Source organism: Equus asinus, chromosome 18 (genome assembly GCF_041296235.1).
Source record: "Equus asinus isolate D_3611 breed Donkey chromosome 18, EquAss-T2T_v2, whole genome shotgun sequence".
Taxonomy (NCBI): Eukaryota; Metazoa; Chordata; class Mammalia; order Perissodactyla; family Equidae; genus Equus; species Equus asinus.
Window position 1 is genome coordinate 29078207 of NC_091807.1, and position 19903 is coordinate 29098109.

General features: G+C 36.7%; 1 protein-coding gene across 4 annotated transcripts in view; it reads right to left on the minus strand.

The window, feature by feature from the left end:
- SCAF4 (SR-related CTD associated factor 4) overlaps nucleotides 1–19903 on the minus strand; it is a 57985-nt gene that overhangs the window by 10102 nt on the left and 27980 nt on the right. Inside the window, exons 8-19 of one of the 4 annotated variants that reach the window (XM_044750641.2) lie at nucleotides 16769–16947; nucleotides 16022–16130; nucleotides 14155–14319; nucleotides 13544–13629; nucleotides 11412–11602; nucleotides 10403–10503; nucleotides 9862–9975; nucleotides 8871–9027; nucleotides 7521–7678; nucleotides 6061–6226; nucleotides 5890–5976; nucleotides 5543–5734 (exon numbers count right to left, since the gene is read on the minus strand). In XM_044750641.2, the coding sequence (XP_044606576.1) occupies nucleotides 5543–5734; nucleotides 5890–5976; nucleotides 6061–6226; nucleotides 7521–7678; nucleotides 8871–9027; nucleotides 9862–9975; nucleotides 10403–10503; nucleotides 11412–11602; nucleotides 13544–13629; nucleotides 14155–14319; nucleotides 16022–16130; nucleotides 16769–16947 (1705 nt within the window). The remainder of the gene's footprint in view (nucleotides 1–5542; nucleotides 5735–5889; nucleotides 5977–6060; nucleotides 6227–7520; nucleotides 7679–8870; nucleotides 9028–9861; nucleotides 9976–10402; nucleotides 10504–11411; nucleotides 11603–13543; nucleotides 13630–14154; nucleotides 14320–16021; nucleotides 16131–16768; nucleotides 16948–19903) is intronic. The other 3 variants (XM_044750645.2, XM_070488756.1, XM_044750642.2) reach the window with 3 other exon arrangements.

The window sequence follows — 19903 nt, forward strand, 5'->3', positions numbered from 1 at the left end:
AACTCCAGACCTTCAGAAAACTAAAATGAACAGTACAATTCATACATGTATTTCCTTTGCCTAGATTCGTCAATTTATAACATTTAGGGTATAATTATTTTGAAAAGACTCCCAGACAATTCTTATAGTAGGTACTGTGTCGGGAGCTGGGGAGAATGGAAGATATATGAAGCTAGTTTTCAAAGAATGAGAGAAAGCACATTTTAGATTGCATTATACATTAAGGTTATACAAAAAATCATGGTTAGAACGGTAGCAAGAGAGCTTTAAAAGAAATGTGAGTTTTCAATAATATATAATGCAGTTATACACAGATGTATATCTATTTTTAGGAGTCCATTATGCTTTGATAAAATGTAACACCTGAAAACCAGAATTTCAAATAAAGAGAAATCAGAGACTTATCTCTTTAAAATGACTCCTTATCTTTTTTTGCAAAATAATGTACAATAGGCTTTGTTTGGTCATTTTCCCTATACTTCATTTAGAGTCACTTTTCAGAAGTGCAGTTTATATACAAATTGCTGTTTTACTGTCACTGACAAAGTTAAGAGTTGTACTATTAAGAGTCTAGAAGTTTGGAATATACAGTTAACCTGTCACTGAATGATGTTATCTGCAGCGTATTTTATTTTCAGTGTTAGCTGGAAAAAAATCTTACCTGAAATTCTTCACGGCAATATCTCTGTCTACCAAAATCAATCTAAAGCCCAGAGTTTCTGCACCCAAAAACATGTCTATCAGAGAGATTTAAATGTAAGAGACCTCTTAGGCCAGAGTTCTGCTGCCTAGGAAGCGCAGGGGGAGATGGGGACAACGTGATAAGCAGCTTTCAAGTTTCTGCACAAGACTGTCCACATTCTTGAAGTGCTTTGCCTTCTGATAAAATATAGCGTATTGATGCATGAATTCATAATTAAGGGAATATTAGTTGTAGATTAATTGCTTTTAATTATCCACTGTATCCACAGAACAATGTTATATACTAAGCTGAAGGCACTGTGATGAGTATTTGGGAACCACTACTACTACATGACACTAGTGTAGTAACATAACGCAGTATTTAGAGTACCAATTCAAAGATTTTGACGCCTTCAAAAGATGAACACTTTTATAGGATAAAGTCAGCAGGCTTTTTTGGGCACGAAATTAAACATCTGGTACAGCCCTCTAGCTTACAATTTAATATAACCAAACATTATAGCAAAGTTCAGAATAAGAAAAGACATTAAAATGTAAAAATTGTTTAAAAAATTAGACATCATTAAAAAAACTTTCTAGAATTTTCTTCAGGTTTCCTTTGAATGTTATTCACACTAGTAGATTGGTGCTCTAATGTTCTAATTTAAATGTTGTTAAAAATTACTAACTATAAAAAATCAAAATTCTGGGCAGAGAAATCCAAAGCTAAGTGAAATCACAAATCATAATTTTAAAGTAATTACTGAACTCAGTGGTAAAATTATTCATCTGCTAGGCAGTTTTAGGGATCACAACTACTGCATAAAGGCAAACACTCCTGTTTAATTCACAAACCAATTCTGTCCACATCATTTCCTGAAGTGTCCAAATTTGGGACCATCAACCCATAATGCCTTTTGAGGCCATGCAAGGATGTGTGGAAATCAAGCCTGAAATATATCACTATCTAGCAATTCAGCCTGCAGGCCACCAATTTGTGACTTTTGCTTTAAATCTTCGGTAACAATAATTACCAGTAAATAGGAAGCAATCTTATAAATACCCAATTCTTATTTATAAATTTCAACCTCATCTACAGCAGTGTGACAAAAATGGGGAGAATCTCTGCATCTTAAAAATTAACAAATAAATGTATTTGGCAAGAGACGAGGCTTTAATTTTCCACAAAAGGAATGAGTCCAACTTAGTAAAATTTTTCCTTGAAAAGGTATTTTGGATGTACTGGTAACACAGTAGAGATATGTAACACAAACAAACTTTTTTTGTGTATGTTTTTTATTGTTTGGAACACCAAAGTAACCCAAATTTCACATTTACAATGAACTTTTTAATAAAAATACGCTGTACATCAGAGACACGTTATACAAGTTTTTGAAAAGTAAACACATACACTTATACAGTAAAGAGATTGAACAGAATTGCTATCATCTTTAATATTCCTTCTCTCCTAAATGATCAACAACTGCAGACTGGTACCTTTAGCTTTTAGGAAACCACCACTGTGCTATTAGCTATTTTGAAGGTGAGGTAGTAAGAATGAATTTCTTTAAAATCAAGCCATAATGCATTACTATTGTGCCATCAAATAATTTTATAGTTTCAGATTATCAGTTACTAAAATAATCAGAATCTCTAAAAGATGGAGATGTAGTTCTCTACAAATGTGGTAGTATGGGCTACCTCAGCTCAACTCCAGAAGCAGGTTGTCATCACTCCCAAACTAACACCCACACTTAAGTCTGATCATTCAGAAAATTCTTTAAACCAAACTATCCTTAGAGCACCCCTCTGGCTCCTTCCAGTATAATCGCAGGCCTCACTACAGAACTTTGGGAGATCTGTTGAACATTTGTTTGGACCATGCTACTTTAAAAGTATTAGTGCCACAATTCAGAAATTAAGATGCAAGAACTCAGTTAAGTCTCAATGATACATTTACCTTCCAATGTAAGAAAACTATTTGAGTATCATTAAGGGGAAGAATACAGATACCATGTTGTGCTATTTAAATGAACTATCACTATGACTAACACACGTGTTTTCTCAGTAAGCCAAGTGATGGAACTTGAATATGTGTGAACTTAGGATCTGGTCTAACATATCATGAAAATACCTGAGGCATCTATGTCAAGATACATTTTTTCCTAAAAAGTTTGCTTCCGCTATCTGTCAATAAATACGACAGCTTAAAATCAATCATAGCTAGAGTAATATAGTTTTAGAATTTCGAAGAATAAATATTCTCTAGGTATTTCTAAATATGGTCTATGACATTCCTTACCTGTAACAAGCACCCACCATTCACTGAGCACCTACCCTGTGGCAGGCCCCGTGCCAGCTGTTTTATATACGTTAGCACACTGAATCATCACAACACTCTGGTGTGACGTTTTTATTCCCTTTTTTACAGATGAAGAAACTGAAGTGTAGTATCACCTTCTAGGCTTAAAGTTTTCTGGTTTGGCTTAACACTTCTTTTTATCATAGGAGAAAATATTACAGCACCAAGAGGAAACGTGAAAGCATCTTAGTCCTGGTATTCCATTACTTGATTAACATCAACAACACCCTAACCTAATTGCTGACCCTTTAGTGCTGCCGTACTGCATGTGATTACTACAGTCCTTTATCAAAATGATGGAACTGTGATTAATCTTTTGGATAAATCCTCCTTTATCGGCATACACATTAAAAAAATCTCATTTCTCTGAGAGTCAAAATTCATGGGATATTCTTTTCAAGATTTCTAATTGAAGGTACATGGAAGGTTTTCTTTCTCAGATTGGAACAAAACTGCATTGTAGTTAAAAGTGCTTATTTAACAAAACAGTTTTCATTTTTATGTCAAATTTTAACCTTTCCAGATTTGGAGCAGTCTTTAATTTCTAAATTTTGTTTAAGTTATATACAAAGATCATAATCAGAGGTGATGTATAAACAGCCCTGCATTGAAAACCATCCATTAATCCACCTACTCATGTAACACATGTCCCTCTCTCATGGAACTTCCATTCTAGTGGTGGTGGTAGGGGGAGATGGACATCCAATCCAAACAGGTATGTCAGGGAAGGATAAATACTACAAAATTTAATTATTGTTCTAGCAGTGCTTAGCTCATTAAGCTCACCAACTTTTCATCTGTGTTTTATTTTGTTTCACATGTTGGATACAGATTTTAAAGGATATATTTTAGTAGTGATAAGAAATAAAGGGCAGAGTCTACAAAACCTAAATGTTAAATCAGAGGCAGGATACTTATTCTTCAAGGTTGTTTGAAATAGTGGTTGTTAAACTCTTGGAGATGATGAAATCTTTTCACCCATTCAACGAATTTACAAAGCCCAGAAAAAAGTACAAACACACACAATTTTGTAAATAGTCCCAGGTGGCCTTATATCCGTGGACACCAAACTAGAAATTTCATTTCAAAGAGAATTCATAATCAGGGGCGTGAGTGTAGGCTGTAGGAAAGGGGTTGATCAGAAAATTCTACCTGACTCAGATTCTGTGATTCTTGTGTAACCACCTTATTACAAATACGGAAAAGCGGGGGCGGGGGGGGGAGCACAACAAAACTGAGATCCAAAGATGTCAAGGTTTCCTGGCTCCTAGTCCAACGTTCCTCCTACTATATGATTTCCATTAGGGAGTAGACCTCTGAAGCAACTTCCTCATTAAACAAATCACCTCCCATCATGATGATGACTACTGCTATTATTACTTCTGACCAATTTTAATCCCAATCCTCTTTTACCATTCATTACCCAGTCTGTGTACCAAGGGAAATAAAAATCAAGTTTATTAGCAGCCTAAGCTCAGTCTTGGAGAGGGCAGAAGACAGCATGCCATTTAAAAACAAATTCGTTTTTATTATAAAGGTGGTACATGCACAAAGTAAAAATTTCCAACAGTACTGAAAGGTGTAGTTGAAAAGAAAAAAGTCCTGCATCACAAGTCAATGTCTCACAGTCCTACATCTCAGAGGGAGCCAATGTGCTCTTTCCTAAAAGATCTAAGATTATGAAAGCAAAAGTGCAGACAGACACCTCTGAAAAATAACATGGGCTCACAGGACTCGAATGTTATAATACGAAGAATGAATTAACCACCCATTAAGAGAATCAAGTGTTAATTATACTTGGCAATACCAACTGAAATACAATTTTATTAATTTAAAAGATGGTCACTATAACAAGTATATGATATATTCATTTATAATTGAAGCAAGCAAGGGTAAGGCCTCTTAAAGGTATAAACAATCTAAATCACACTTCCCTTGATCACAGAAGTCAAATTGTGGGTAAAGAGTACAACACATAATCTCTAGCAGAAGAAAACTGAGGGGTCAGTGGGAAGGCATGACCTCAGGCTGTATAACTGTCACTCAGATAACAAAGCCATTTTATTGCAAAGCATCAAAGATACTTTCTTTGTGAGCCCACAGAGAATGCAAGCACAGTCCAGGGGTTTTAGATCTATAAAAAAACCTATGTTGTCAAAGAAATGCTCTCTCTTATAAAGTTGGAACATGTGGGTTCATGTCGATCATGGACTTTGGACCAATTCTTTTTTATAGAGATTAGTTTAATCGCTTTTCTATACCAATTAAGATATGCAAATTCAAACTTTTATTCAAGACAAACAAACATGATTTCATCTTTGAGGTTGTCTCTTGGGCTACACTTGGTAAAGACCAAGGGCATATCCTTGATTTAAGAGGAAGATTTTCCTCAAAAAAATATATCAGCCTCAGAGAACACTGTACCAGAATTAGCATTGTTCTTAAAAAATCTAACTTGGCCAGGGGAAAAAAAAACTAGTGATAAAAAAATTAACTTACCAAGAAGTGAAACAGGCTGGGTTACAGGAGGGGTGGGCAGATTCGTGGGTGCAGCAGGTGGCACAGCAGAGCCATACATTTTCACACTGTCACCAGACTCGGCATTTCCTCTAGCCCCAGACACCACTGTTGGAATGGGATTTCCAATAGATAAGTCTTTTGTAGTGTCTTCATTTATACCAGCGATAGTAGCTAAGGAATATAATTACATCAACATGTGAAGCTGAATAATTAATTATCACCCCGGTCAACATTCTTTTGCCATACTATAGATCCTATTACTGGTCCTTTCTCCCTCCTACTCCCGACTCCAAGGATAAGTGAACACAAAGAAAAAATATGCTTACAGTTTGGGATGCTTATTGGTGGAGTGTGAGGAGGAGGAATGGACACTGGTGGAGTTATAGGAGGTGGGGGTCCAGGAGGAAGAAAACCTAGAATAAGAAAAATAACATCAACATCAATGTCATTTTATTTCAGACTCTAAAAAAAGTATCTTCTCAAATAACTTAGTGTACCTGGTGGTAAATGCATTGGGTTGAATCCTGGGCGCAAAAATGGTGGAGGCGGCGGCGGCGGAGGAACACCGGGACCAAAGCCCGGAGGGGGAATTCCCAAAGGAGGTGTGAAAGCAGGTGGCTGGAGAGCACCAACGACAGGAGGACCTGGCTGGTGTGGTGGGACCTAGAAAGAAGGAGAAAGGAAGCCATCTATCTACCACCCTCCCACCCATACAGTGCATACAGATGAAGAAAATATCTTGTTGAAAAAACAGGTATTTCTAAATTTGTGATTATGTGAATAAACATATTAGATGACAGGTGGTAATCCGTACCTACCCCAAATGACAGAAATCAAATTTTTGCTCTCGACTTTATGACAGCAAATTCACATTGTATTTCACCAGTATCTACTGGTGTTCTGATAGAACATAACATGTTAAAACATGTTCCATGGTCAGGTCAAAAGTTTGAGAACAGAACTCAAAGAAAAGCTACCTGGCAATTTACAGTGATTAAGATCACAGGTCTTAGGGTCAAGCTGCCTGGCCCCCCCTTTTAACTAGCTTTGTGCCCTTGAGCAAGCTACTTACACTCTCCACAGCTCAGTTTTACTCATCTGAAAAACGCAAAAGTGCCAACCAACCTCACATAATTATGGGGATTAAATAGTTAATATATGTTATGTGCCTAGTGCCTGGCAATTAATAAACACCCCAAAAATGTCAGCTATTATTAAAAAAATAAAAAAAGGTATGATCAGTTTTAACAGGTCAGGTTTCTTTAAACAAGTGCTAATATACATTGAATCATATTTAGAACCTGCACTGGAAGGACATATCCAAAAGGTCAACTAAATAGTCTGCCAACTTGGGAAATCCATTTATAAAATATCATAGCTAAGTATGTATCAAAGCATGTAATTTTCTCCTTACACTGAGAAAATCAAGAGGCCAGGCAATCCACTTGTGATAGCTCAGATTTATCTGATTCAGTTTTAATGTGAGAAACTGAGCAAGGAAGGTACTGAAAGGAAAGAAAAATCTACTAGATCACATATAAAACTCTGGGTCAAGTATTTATAATTTTTACTGAAAGGTTTTTCATCAGTTAGCTCTTATTATGTAATAGGAAACATGCTGAATATTTAACATACATTATCTCATTTAACCCTTAAAACAACTCTGACATAGGAAGACCACCAGAGCAAAGCCAGGAAACAGTCTGAAACATTATGAGGATAAGACACTGAATCATCTACAGATGTAAGGCAATACGAATTTATTCTCGTTTTATTAACATTATGAAAAAATGTTAAAGAGTTTATAAACAATAGGTCTGACATAGCAAAACATGAAGAATATGCACATTATGCACTCATGTCGTTGACTATGAATCTAGACATACATCTACAGTAGGATTCAGAGTGGTATCTTTCAGACGTTTAAATGTTTACATGATGCCCCAAATATTCCTACCTGTGGAGGTGGCACTGTTATAGGCGCTGGAACAGGGATAGGAGGGACAGGCACAGGTAACGGTTTAGGTATGGGCGACACGGGTTCTGTGTGTGAGGTTTCTGCCCCTCCATTTTGAGCAACTTCATTTTCATGTTTCTTGGGAATTCCTTTCCAATCTATGAGAGGTAAAGAAATTTTAAACAGTTTGCCATTTCCAGTTTATAACTTTAAACCCAGAAATGATTTTTTAAATATTAAAAAATCAGCATTCTAACTATTAAAGAAATGCCTATGCTAACTTATAAATGTTAATTGTTTAAATTAATGGATAACAATAGCAAACATGCAAAAGAATGCTTACTGTGTGCCAGGCAGACTTCTAAGCATTTTATATATATTAATTCATTTAATTCTCATAACCATCTATAAGGATGTCCTATCATTATTCCCACTTTATAAATGAGGAAAAGACACTTTGTCCAAGGTCACATACCTAGTAAGTGGCAGACATGGAACTCAACCCAGACACACCTGGCTCTAGAGTCTATGTTCTTAACCACAACAGTGGTCTGCCTGGATTAAAGATCCTGGGAGGGAGAAGCAGGATTTTTACTCTGCACCAGAGCCTCTCAGAATGCCTGGTGCATAGCAGACCCTTCATAACTGTTTGCCTGGACAGAAACCCAGCTCTATGCTTGAGTGAAGGCATCATGCAAGGTGGAGGGAGGAGTTCAGTATGGGAATAGTTCAGCATTATTTCACCTCCTTTCGGCTCTCAAACCATCACTCCTGCTTGAAGCTTCCTTAAAACGTTCTTTCTATTTTGCCATGCCACCCTGTACTCCTCCTTGTGCTGCTATCAATCTCCATGCTCATACATTCTGCCATCTTCCGCACCACAATCCCACTGTCCTAGCATTTTTAATATCCAGGCCCACAAAGAACCTTCTTGTCTTAAATGTTTACTTCTGATTGCTACTCTGGACATTTAAACATTTTCAAAGAAATTATTATGATATACTGGATTAAAACACAATACCAACGATGCTCAGTTTAAGACTCATTTGATCTAAGTTTTCACAGTGAAAAATTCTACTTAAGATCTACTTAATACCGTAGTTAATAATTAGCCCCACAATTAGTAGTGATTTCATTTGGTCTGCATCTTTCCCACTAAAAATAAGTTGCATATGGGCAAAGACCACATTTATCTTAATTCACTGTTTCCCTAGTTTATAATGGAGATTGGCACACAGTGGGTACTTGAAAATTTTCTTCTCAAAAATCACTTCCTAATGCAAAGAATATTTGTCATATGTACTACCAAGAAAATAGATGAATTTTAAAAGAAATTAAATAGTGCTTTACCTGGATTAAGTGTATCACTGTCCAACATTCCTCCTTCACAAAAACTCTCCAGTTCTTCAGGCTTAACTTTGTCCCATGGAATATAAGTAACACCAAGTTCTACATCCCAATACTGCTTATAATCTGCCTTTATTCCTTTGTTTAAGGCCCAGGCAATCTATTTCACCGTTAGTTAAAATATAAAAAAGAAGGAAGGGAGAAGAATGTCATAAATTTTCAGAGTTAACTGTTCCCTACCATTCTAATCATTCAGACTTGAGCAGCAAGGGAGTAATCTGGCCCAGCTATCCCTGGATCTCACTCAAAGCTTTATTTGACAGCAGGCGATTGGTTACCCTTTTATCCCACTTTGTCCTAGGATGGAAATTTGACTGGCATCACACATCTTACCCATTCCTCCACCCACCCACCCGCTTAATCCAGCCAGCATAAAACTTAGAGAAAAGGAAATGAGAGAAAGGTTGAAGCTCCTTGTACAACCCAGCATAAAAAAAGTGGGAATTACTTTCAAAAGTTTTGGGTACCCTTGAATTATTCAATAGACAAAATCCTTTTGTGTAATCCAAGGGTAGAACAGAGTGTTATGACACTGAGGAAACACTGACTCTGGCCCCTTAGGGGAAGAATACCAAGGAACCTATCTTTTTCTCTCTTTTTGGTGAATGTTTTTCATAGTTAATTCTGAGATGATAAACTTTAAAAACGGAATGTAGAAAATACAAAATTTTTGAATGACAAATATTTTACTAAATAACATTATATTTAAAGCACTAATTAATTAAATACCTTTACGAACCTACCATTTTTTTTATAAACAAAATTCTACCTTGCACCTAACTTTGGAAATTTTATGTTAACTTTTAGGAGATAACCTCTTTAAAAATAGATGCCTATGAAAGGCCCCAGTGTCCAAAATTACAGTTCGTAAAAAGCCGTCTAATATTATGCATTAACTTTTTTAAAAAATGAATTGTAAGGTATAAAACTATACCTTTATGGATTTCTGGTTCACTTTATAGTTTCCTCGGCTCAGTTTCTGCAGGGCACGATAAGCGTCTTGCCTATGAACCATAACAATATAGGCACAGCCTCTGGGAGGAATCATCTGCTCCAAAACATTTTAATATAAAATATAACAAAATCAAAGAGCAACAAGACATAATATTGAGAAATCAGTTCTAACAACACCAACCACAATCCCTCTGCCCCAAACCAGTGTTCTATAATCTGAGATTAACTTTTTGTAAATTGTCAGTTCAAGTTTGGTCTCATCTGCTAATTATTAATGAACCTACAGTTCCCCAAGCTTTGTTATATAAAGGCTTTTCTAGAAAAAGGTTTTAAATGAAACACAGTTATCCAAGGACTGTAGTTAAATGGTAGAGAATGCTAAACATGGACTCAGAAAACCTAACCTGTAGCCACATCTTCTACAAACCTGGGCAAATTTTAACTTAGGTCTCAAGTCCTTAATTTCATAAAATGACAATCACATCTATCCACTGTCATTAAATAATTTAATAAACACTCACATTAATTGATTCAATTGGACCAAACTCTTCTAAGAGACTGGCAACGTCCTGCTGAGTAGTCCTTTTGTCCAGTTGTCCCACCCAGAGTGTAGTACTACAAACTTAAAATAAAATTATAATCATAAAAATATACACACTTGATAATCAGCAGCACTGTACCTTACATGAAAAAATTCATTACAGAAAATATGCATGAGTTACATTACGATACCACAAGTTTAAGTAGTAAATCCTATATACATTAAAATACATCTTAAAAAATTCTAGAAAAATGTGGTAGTGCTTCCAGAAACGGAACCAGGATAGAAAACTGTCCTTTTTGTGGATAGATCTCAAAATTTCATCTATGAAAACTGGGGCCAGAGAGGCAGTAACTTGCCCAAGGCCACCCTTGGTAAGAAAACAGCAGAGCTAAGACTTGACCCCAATTCTCTTGATCACCAATCAATTCAGTGCTTTTGTTCACTATATGTAGTTGTCCCTTTCCAACTGTCGAGTGTAAATGGTTTTTCTCTTATGTTGTGTCGTAGGAAATAAGCCTTACAGAGTTAGTTTTACACATGCCCTAGTCACACTGTAAATTAAAATTTCACTAACAGCTACAGACTTATATGAATAATGTGTCTAGCAGACCTTATCAAACATATTCTAAACATATGATGAGATTCAGGAGATAATGCAAACTAATAAACTGTATAAATTACAAATATTTATAAAAGAGGGTATTAGTTATAATGGAAAAAAGTTAAAACTTTCCCATTGTGCATAAGGCAGCTAATTAATGACTTTATATTTCATACATGAGATTCAAGACTCACTATTAGTTTGCTTCACTCCTTATTGCTGCTTTATAGCTGGCTTAACGTACAAAAGCAAATCCAAGGGTATATACAAAAGCACAAATGAGTAAGACATGATAAGCTGCTACTTTGCTAATAGTTATAAAGGATTTTAAACCCAGGACCTGAAAAAAATAATGCAGGAAGTTTAAATGTAAAGGTTAATTTACCACTTGCAGTTTCTGGTTTGATCTGAGGAAGGCCTTTTTGTCGGCGTTCTCTTTCTTTTTCTCGATCTCGTCTTTCCTGGGAACGAGATCTAGGAGAATGTCGACGTCGATCTCTTGACCGGGATCGAGAACGTCGATGACGAGACCTTCGAGATCTAGAACCAGATCGAGATCGTCTCCTTTTTGGTGACCTAATATTTTCATGAAGAGGGAGAATGGATAGCACATGGAGAGAAAATAGAAAATGTAAGCATGTGTCAATTTGAAAACAAAAAATATAACTAGCTAATTTAATGTTTGGATATGTAAGAATTTGACAGCAGGGAATTCATTTCAAAGATTAATATGTTCAAAGTTAGAAAGTATGCATACGTTTTAAGGGAGATAAGTAAGAACGGTAACATACAAAAAGTCTCTCTCATCTTTGATACCCCTAGCACTATACTAAATTACATCCTCGTAGTGCAAGAAGCTAGTAATCATCATTGAGATATACTGCTACTGCTGTTAGCTATCTTCTCAGTAATTTAATGGTAATTAGTCTTTGGGTGGTGAACATGATGTAGCCTACAAGAAATCAAAACATAATGATGTGTACCTGAGATTTATATAATGTTATAAACCAATGTTACTTTAATTAAAAAAATAGAAAAGGAAAAAAGAGTTTAAGGGGATAGGGAAGAGGCAAGTAGGTACGACTACAAAAGGCAACATGAGCAGCCCCTGTGGGGATAAATGCTCTGTATGTTGACTACTGATGCTAATATCCTGATACTGTACTATGGTTTTGCAAGATGTTACCAAATGACAGAAACTAGGTAAAGGGTAAATAGGACCTCTCTGTATTATTTCTTAAAATTGCATGTGAATCTACAATTAACAGTTTAATTCAAAAAAAGACAACAGGAATCAATTTTAACTAGAGAAAACACCTATTATGTGGAACCAATTATTGCCTTAAAAAAATTTATTTAGGGGCCAGCCTGCTGGTGCAGTGGTTAAGTGTGCACGTTCCACTTCAGCGGCCTGGTGTTTGCCGTTTGGATCCCGGGTGTGGATGTGGCACGGCTTGGCAAGCCATGCTGTGTCAGGCGTCCCACATATAAAGAAGAGGAAGATGGGCACGGATGTTAGCTCAGGGCCAGTCTTCCTCAGCAAAAAGAGGAGGACTGGCAGCAGATGTTAGCTTAGGGCTAATCTTCCTCAAAAAAAAAAAAAAAAATTTATTTATTAAATAGTAAAAAGAGATATGTGTAAAGTGAAAAACACTGCTTTAAGAAACGAAAAACATCCATTACACCCCCGCCCCAAAAGTATAACCTTATTATAGTATTACTTATCTTTCTACTTTTGTTGGTTGATAAACTTGAAACGGAACTTTGAATACATAATTCATATAATTCCATGTATATCTGTATGTAGGCATTAGAGTAACTCAAAGGAAAAAAATGTGGTTAAGATGACTGACCTTAGATTTTTTTTTTTTTTTAAAGATTTTATTTTTTTCCTTTTTCTCCCCAAAGCCCCCCGGTACATAGTTGTATATTCTTCGTTGTGGGTCCTTCTAGTTGTGGCATGTGGGATGCTGCCTCAGCGTGGTTTGATGAGCAGTGCCATGTCCGCACCCAGGATTCAAACCAACGAAACACTGGGCCGCCTGCAGCGGAGCGCGCGAACTTAACCACTGGGCCACGGGGCCAGTCCCTGACCTTAGATTTTTTTAATGTACTTCTCCTGCTCCCACTCCATACATAGAGACATATAAACATACCAAGTGTTATTTTATTTTTGGGGAGGACAATTGGCCCTGAGCTAACACCTGCTGCCAATCTTGCTCTCTTTGCTTGAGGAAGAGTGGCCGTGAGCTAACATCTGTGCCCATCTGCTTCCATTTTGTATGTGTGGTGTTGCCACAGCATGGCTTGATGAGTGGTGTAGGTCTGCGCCTGGGATCTGAACCTGTGAACCCTGGGCCAATGAAGCCGAGCATGCTGAACTTAAGCACTATGCCGCTAGGCCAGCCCAGGAAGTGTTATTTTATTAAGGCTGCATATCTGAAAACAATCCAACTTGATTTTAATCTCTCTGTCTCCTAAGACACATAGGATTGGAAAAACATTCCTATAAATTACCTGGATGCTGACCTAGATCTTGACTTTCTGTTATCAGACATATGCCGCTTAACCTCTTGAATACAAGGTTGTTCCACTTCCATTTCCTTAAGAAGAAAAAACAACAATAAATGAACATAATTAAATGAGAAAAGTGGAAATTATAAATAGAGGCAATAGGACAAAATCTAAAGAACAGTGAATTACAAATCTCTTGTCCTGAAACAGTTCTCTTTTGGTTACTTGAGACCAAACTACTAGTTTAATAATGACTGGTCATCAGTGGGAAAAATTTTTTTTTATATGGTTTACAAGATTAGAATACTTCTCTACTTCTAGAAACTACCTCATACAAGTTACATACTGTTTTAACAAACCATTACCTAAAGTAGTGCATTAGGCACTGGCTAAGCATCCTATTATGTATCTCAATCCTCACAGAACCCTGTGGAACTTAGTAGTCTTATTAGGTCCACTTTCCAGATGAAAAACTTAGGGCACAGAGGTTACTGTGTGCCCCACATAACAGTCTTTCTTCATATTAAAAAATGATGGCAAGCAAAAAGGCAGGAATCCGCATGTAACTCAAGGCAACCAAACAGATAACCAACAACCTGAGAATAAAGTGTTACCTGATGTGCCTTCTGTGTAAGTGGTTCACTCTGTGCCTGAAAAGAAGCTTGGAAAGGCTGCTGCACGGGGGGAGTTGGAGGAATCACAGACTGAGCCATGGGAGGAAATGGAGGTGTAGGAAGAAGGCCAAATCCTGGCATCTGTCCATTAGGAGGAAGCGGAACCTTTTCGTATGTTAAAACAAAAAAAAGTGTACGAGTAGATTTTTTAAGTAATAGCTACCAAAAATAATCAGAAAAACGCTTACTACTTTATATAAAACTAAAACTTCTTCAGTAAATTTTGATCAAGGAAAAACATGACATACACAACAATTTCCACAGGTACAATCTTTAGCCAATCTTTATACATCCAAGTATACAGCTTAAAAATCCTATAGCTCCTGTTAAAATTATGAACACACAGGTTTGGTATTACACATTTAATAAGACATAATTTCATTTATATGAGGAAGCAATGTGACAGATGGAGCTTAAAGTCAGAGGGTACTCTATTGCAAGTTGTCTCTCTTCAACTTTAAAGGCAAGTAAGCCTTTTCAGAGGGAGAGTGGCTAGAAGCATTCACTTCTAGGTTCACTTTTAAAAGATTTACTCCAAGGAGTTTCAACCAACATGCCTACTTTTAGGGTTTCAAATATCATAATAATAATGAGAGTAAACCACAACCTAACCTATTTCTGTATGTGCCATTCCAATGCCAATACAAATAAAGTATAACTATAATGTCATTATGTCATAAAGACGTATTCTATCTAAATTATTTATAAACTTTCAGTAATTGTTAAACATTTGGAAATAAGTTTTAAACTGGCTTATAAAGTACTTTTCAAACTTCATTCATCAATAAGTCATAAAAATACAACATCAATTTCATATTACCAAACATAAAGAATGGACTGAACATGATACAGATGAGAAAATGAATATACTCCAAAGAGGTTTCTAGAACACTTTCTAAACTAGGATATAAAGTAGTATTTCCCAAGGCTGGTTGTACAACAAAATCACTGCACAATTTAAAAAAAAATACAGATTCTCTAGAGAGTTGGAGCACTGGAGGACCAGGATTCATAATCTTTCTTTTCTTTTAAGATTGGCATCTGAACTAACAACTGCTGCCAGTCTTTTTTTTTTTTTTTTGCTGCTTTTTCTCTCAAAATCCCCCCAGTATATAGTTGTATATTCTTTTAGTTGTGGGTCCTTCTAGTTGTGGCATGTGGGACACCGCCTCAACATGGCCTGATGAGCCATGCCACATCTGCGCCCAGGATCCGAACTGGTGAAACCCTGGGCTGCCGAAGCAGAGTGCGTGAGCTTAATCACTTGGCCACAGGGCCGGCCCCACAAGATTCATAATTTTTAAATGCCCCGCCTCCTGCCCCCATAATAGAGATGCACAGTCAAGTTTAGGAAACTATGAATTTACCAAAATAAATTCAATGAACAAATTTCTACTAAATGCCTGCAATTCTCCAGTGTGCTATGCTCCTTTTACTGCAGATTGCAAACTGTATTCCTGAATGTTGAGAGCTGGAAGCCCTCTAAAGCATTTTATCACACATTTTTAAAAAAACCTCCTCACAAGGGAAAGAACCATATAACTAAACAAACCAGTTCCCTGAAATAGAACCATAATCTCTCTCTAAACAATTTTAACAAAAATACCTATTACTAAATTATAAGCATGTAATACCTTAGCATCCTTGTTTTAATTAAAGCAAAAAACAACCCAAATCACTTACGTGCTCAACAGCTTTTATGGTAGCTGTAGTACCACTTGGCCAATCACACAGCTAAATAATAGTGGTCTGTGAAGTGCAACTCATATGCTCTAATAACTATCAGCTGCAAGAAAAACACCTGTACCTGATGGTGCACTGGATCCTGCTGGATTGCCACCATTCGAGGTTGAAACTGATCCATATTTTGATGCTGGGTATATGCTGGCTGCTGCATGCCATCTCCAGGAAACCCACTGAAAATGATGAGCAACCTTTTTACCCATTCAAAAACACGTAAGAATCTTAGCCACATTTACACTACAGAAACATAAAGAATGTTATTCAGCAGTCATTAATAATCAACATTTTACCGAATCGTATATTTGCCTATATAAATTTATACGCTCAGCATTGTTCCCAACATAAAAGCCATTTTTTTAAAATAGTTTTTTTTGTTGTTGTTTTGTTTTTGAGGAAGATTAGCTCTGAGCTAACTACTGCCAGTCCTTCGTTTTTTTGCTGAGGAAGCCTGGCCCTGAGATAACATTTGTGTCCATCTTCCTCTACTTTACATGTGGGACGCCTGCCACAGCATGGCGTGCCAAGCAGTGCCATGTCCGCACCTAGGATCCGAACCAGGGAACCCCAGGCTGCCAAGAAGCAGAACGTGTGAACTTAACTGCTACGCCACCCAGCCGGCCCCCAAAAGCCATTTTTCAATGTAAATCTGACAGGATCCCCTCCCTCATTTGGGAGAAAACCCAAAATATCACAATTTTCAAAAACAATGACTCCATATAAAAAATTATTTGTTACCGAACGTTACTTACATCATGCCTTATAATGATCACCAACTCTACATCCACTGAGGAAATAGAAGAAAGAAACTTACAAGGGTGCCTGTGGAGGAGAAGCAGCAGGTGTGGCAGCAGCGGGCGCGGCAGCAGTGGGCGCAGGCGGAGCAACAGCAGCAGCAGGTGCTGTGGTGGCAGCGGCAGCAGCAGCATCTTCTTTCTTTGATTCTTCCACAGCTTCTGGCTCATCATCATAATCAAATCTATCAAGTAGCTTCTGGAATAGGTATGTCAATATTCCATTTTAAAATTCAGGTTGTGATTTACCGCACAAAAAAACTTTATGAAAACAACAGATGTGTACCACCATCTATAATCCCACCATGCTGTCACATACAATCTCATTTTCCCACATGCCCCTTAGGACCTTCATTCATAGACAAATTTTACAGAAATGCCATTTGGAAAAGACGTAATTTTTTATTCTGCTTTTCTTCCCCAATTACAAGTGCAGGATTTTCTTTTTGACTATTCTCTATATGCTTATTTTATAATTAACTTAGAAATATAACTATTTTACTAAAATACTCACTTTCCTAGACTAAAAACTTCTGGAACTTGCACACATGAAATGGGTATACATTTTCAGTCAGCTACAAAATGGACAAAAAGAATGACTGTCTTGTCCAATCACTATAAATGTCTAGAGAAAAATGTCCATATGCTGCTTACTCAAGAATATACTACCACGAAAAAGAAAAAAGAGAATGGCATGGACAGGGCCATAAAGAAGTCTCACTACCTGTATACTAGCTTCTTTCATCAAACTTCACAGCTCACCTCAAGTTACCAGAAACTTTCATTAAAAAAAAAAAAAAAGAATCAGGGCACCTTACAAGATCACTTGTCTAGAAGAGCCACTTAAAAACACAATTCCATTTATTCAGAAAGGAAGGCAGGCAGGCAACACAATGAACACCTACTACTGTGTTTTGGTAGATTACGTATGATACTTCATCATCATAAGAAGCATGTAACGTAGGATACAGTTTCTTCTTTTCACAGACAAGGAAACGAAGGCTCAGGGGATTAAGAAACATAACCAAGATTGTACAGTCAGTGAATGGTAGAATCAGGATATGGACGCTGATCTTTTAGACTTCAAAGCCGGCAGTCTCTAGCATCCAACAAGCAGTCTCTTCTCTCAAGCTGTGCCCATTCTTCTCATGAACTTTCAACCTCAAATTCCTAAACTTGTGTTGTTCTAGGATAGTACTACCTAGAAATTCTGGTTCTACTTTACTGGACAACAGATTTCTAAATCAGGAAGGGAAGTCCCCTTCTTGGACAACACTTGTGTTTCTTTGTAATTCTAGGCCGTGTGATTAAAGCTGCTTATTATAACTGAGTGAGATCTAACATGGCCAAGGCACCCTGCTGTCTTATGCACATTAACTTATTTAACCCTCATGGCAACAATAAAATATAGGTACTACCATGGCTATTTTACAATGGTTGACACTGAATATTTAAGTAACTCATCACCAAGATAGAGTCAGTGATAAGAGCTAAAATTAAAATCATCTGAACTGTCTACAAAGACCAAAACATATGATTCTTGGCAATTTATCACATATATAGCCATGTGCCACATAACAGTGTTTCATTCAACAGCAGACCACATATATGACAGTGGTCCCACTCAGTGACTCACCCAGAGCAACTTCCAGTCCTGCAAGCTCTAGTCATGGTAAGTGCCCTATACAGGTGTACTAATTTTTAATCTTTTATACTGTATTTTTACTGTACCTTTTCTGTGCTTAGATACAGATACACAAATACTTACTCTTGTGTTACAACTGCCTACAGTATTCAATACAGTAACATGGCTGTACAGGTTTGTAGCCTAGGAGCAACAGGCTATACCATCTACGGTTGTGTAAGTACACTCAATGATGTTTGCACAATGACGAAACTGCCTAGTAACACACTTCTCAGAATGCATCCCCGTCGTTAAGTGACCCATGACTGTAGATACGTTTTTTAAAGTTTGAAGATTTATACCTATTGTGTTCAGAAAAGATTTGAAGCAGTTAAAAAATTAAAACTGAGATCTATCCAAAAGGACATTTTTGTCACTTTTTAGGAAACTGAAGATCTACGAAGCAGCTGAAATAAACAAATTGTTCCCGGTCAAGCTGTTTGACTAGCTTAAAATAAACCTTTTTAGTCCAAGGAGAAGCACAGAATTCCCTTTTCTAAATTTGATATAACTAACAAACACTGACCAACCCATTTAATGTAAAACACTAGAGGAATCATAACTCAAATTAACAACAAAACAAGGATGCCACTATCATTGCTATTATCAACACTTTTCTGAAGTCCTAGCCACAAGTACAATAAGAAAAGAAAAAGAAACAGGCACAGATGTTGAAAAGGAAAAGTCAAGTTTAGTAGCTACCTAGAAAATCTGAGAGAACCAACTAGAAAACAAAGCATTTAATACCATGACCATTTACAAGAAAATAATCAACAGTTTCCCTCTATAGCATCAATAACCAAATGAAAAGTGTTATGAAACATTAAACAGGAAAAATGAGTAAATATCTAAGAATAAGTGAAATGTGAAACATACAAGATATATGAAAAAAGATTTTAATAAATGGAGATTCTGTATAAGAAGCTATCAGTACTTCTTAAATTAACCTATAAATTCATAAATTCTAAAATTTATGCTAAAGTTCATCTGGAAAAGTATGCTGTGATGGTTAAGTGTACATGTCAATTGGGCTAGGTTATGGTGCCCAGTTGTTTGGTCAAATATTAATCTAGATGTTGCTGTGAAAGTAGTTTTAAAATACGATTAACATTTAAATTAGTATATTTTCAATGAAGAAATACCCTCTATAATGTGGGTGGGCCTCAACCAATCCGTCCTTAAGAGCAAGGACTTAAGTTTTCTGAAGAAGGAATTCTCAAGGCAGCAACACAGAAATCTTGCCCTGCAGAATTCAGACTAAAGACTGCAACTCTCACCTGAGTTTCCAGCCTGCCAGTGTGCCCCACAAATATCAAATTTGCCAGACTCCACAACTGTGGGAGCCAATTCCTTAAAAGTCAAATCAATCTCTCCCTCTCTCCCCTTTGTGTGTGTCTATGTGTATAGCTGGATAGATAGATAGATAAATAAAATTGGTCCTGTTTCTCTGGAGGACTCTAATACATATGCC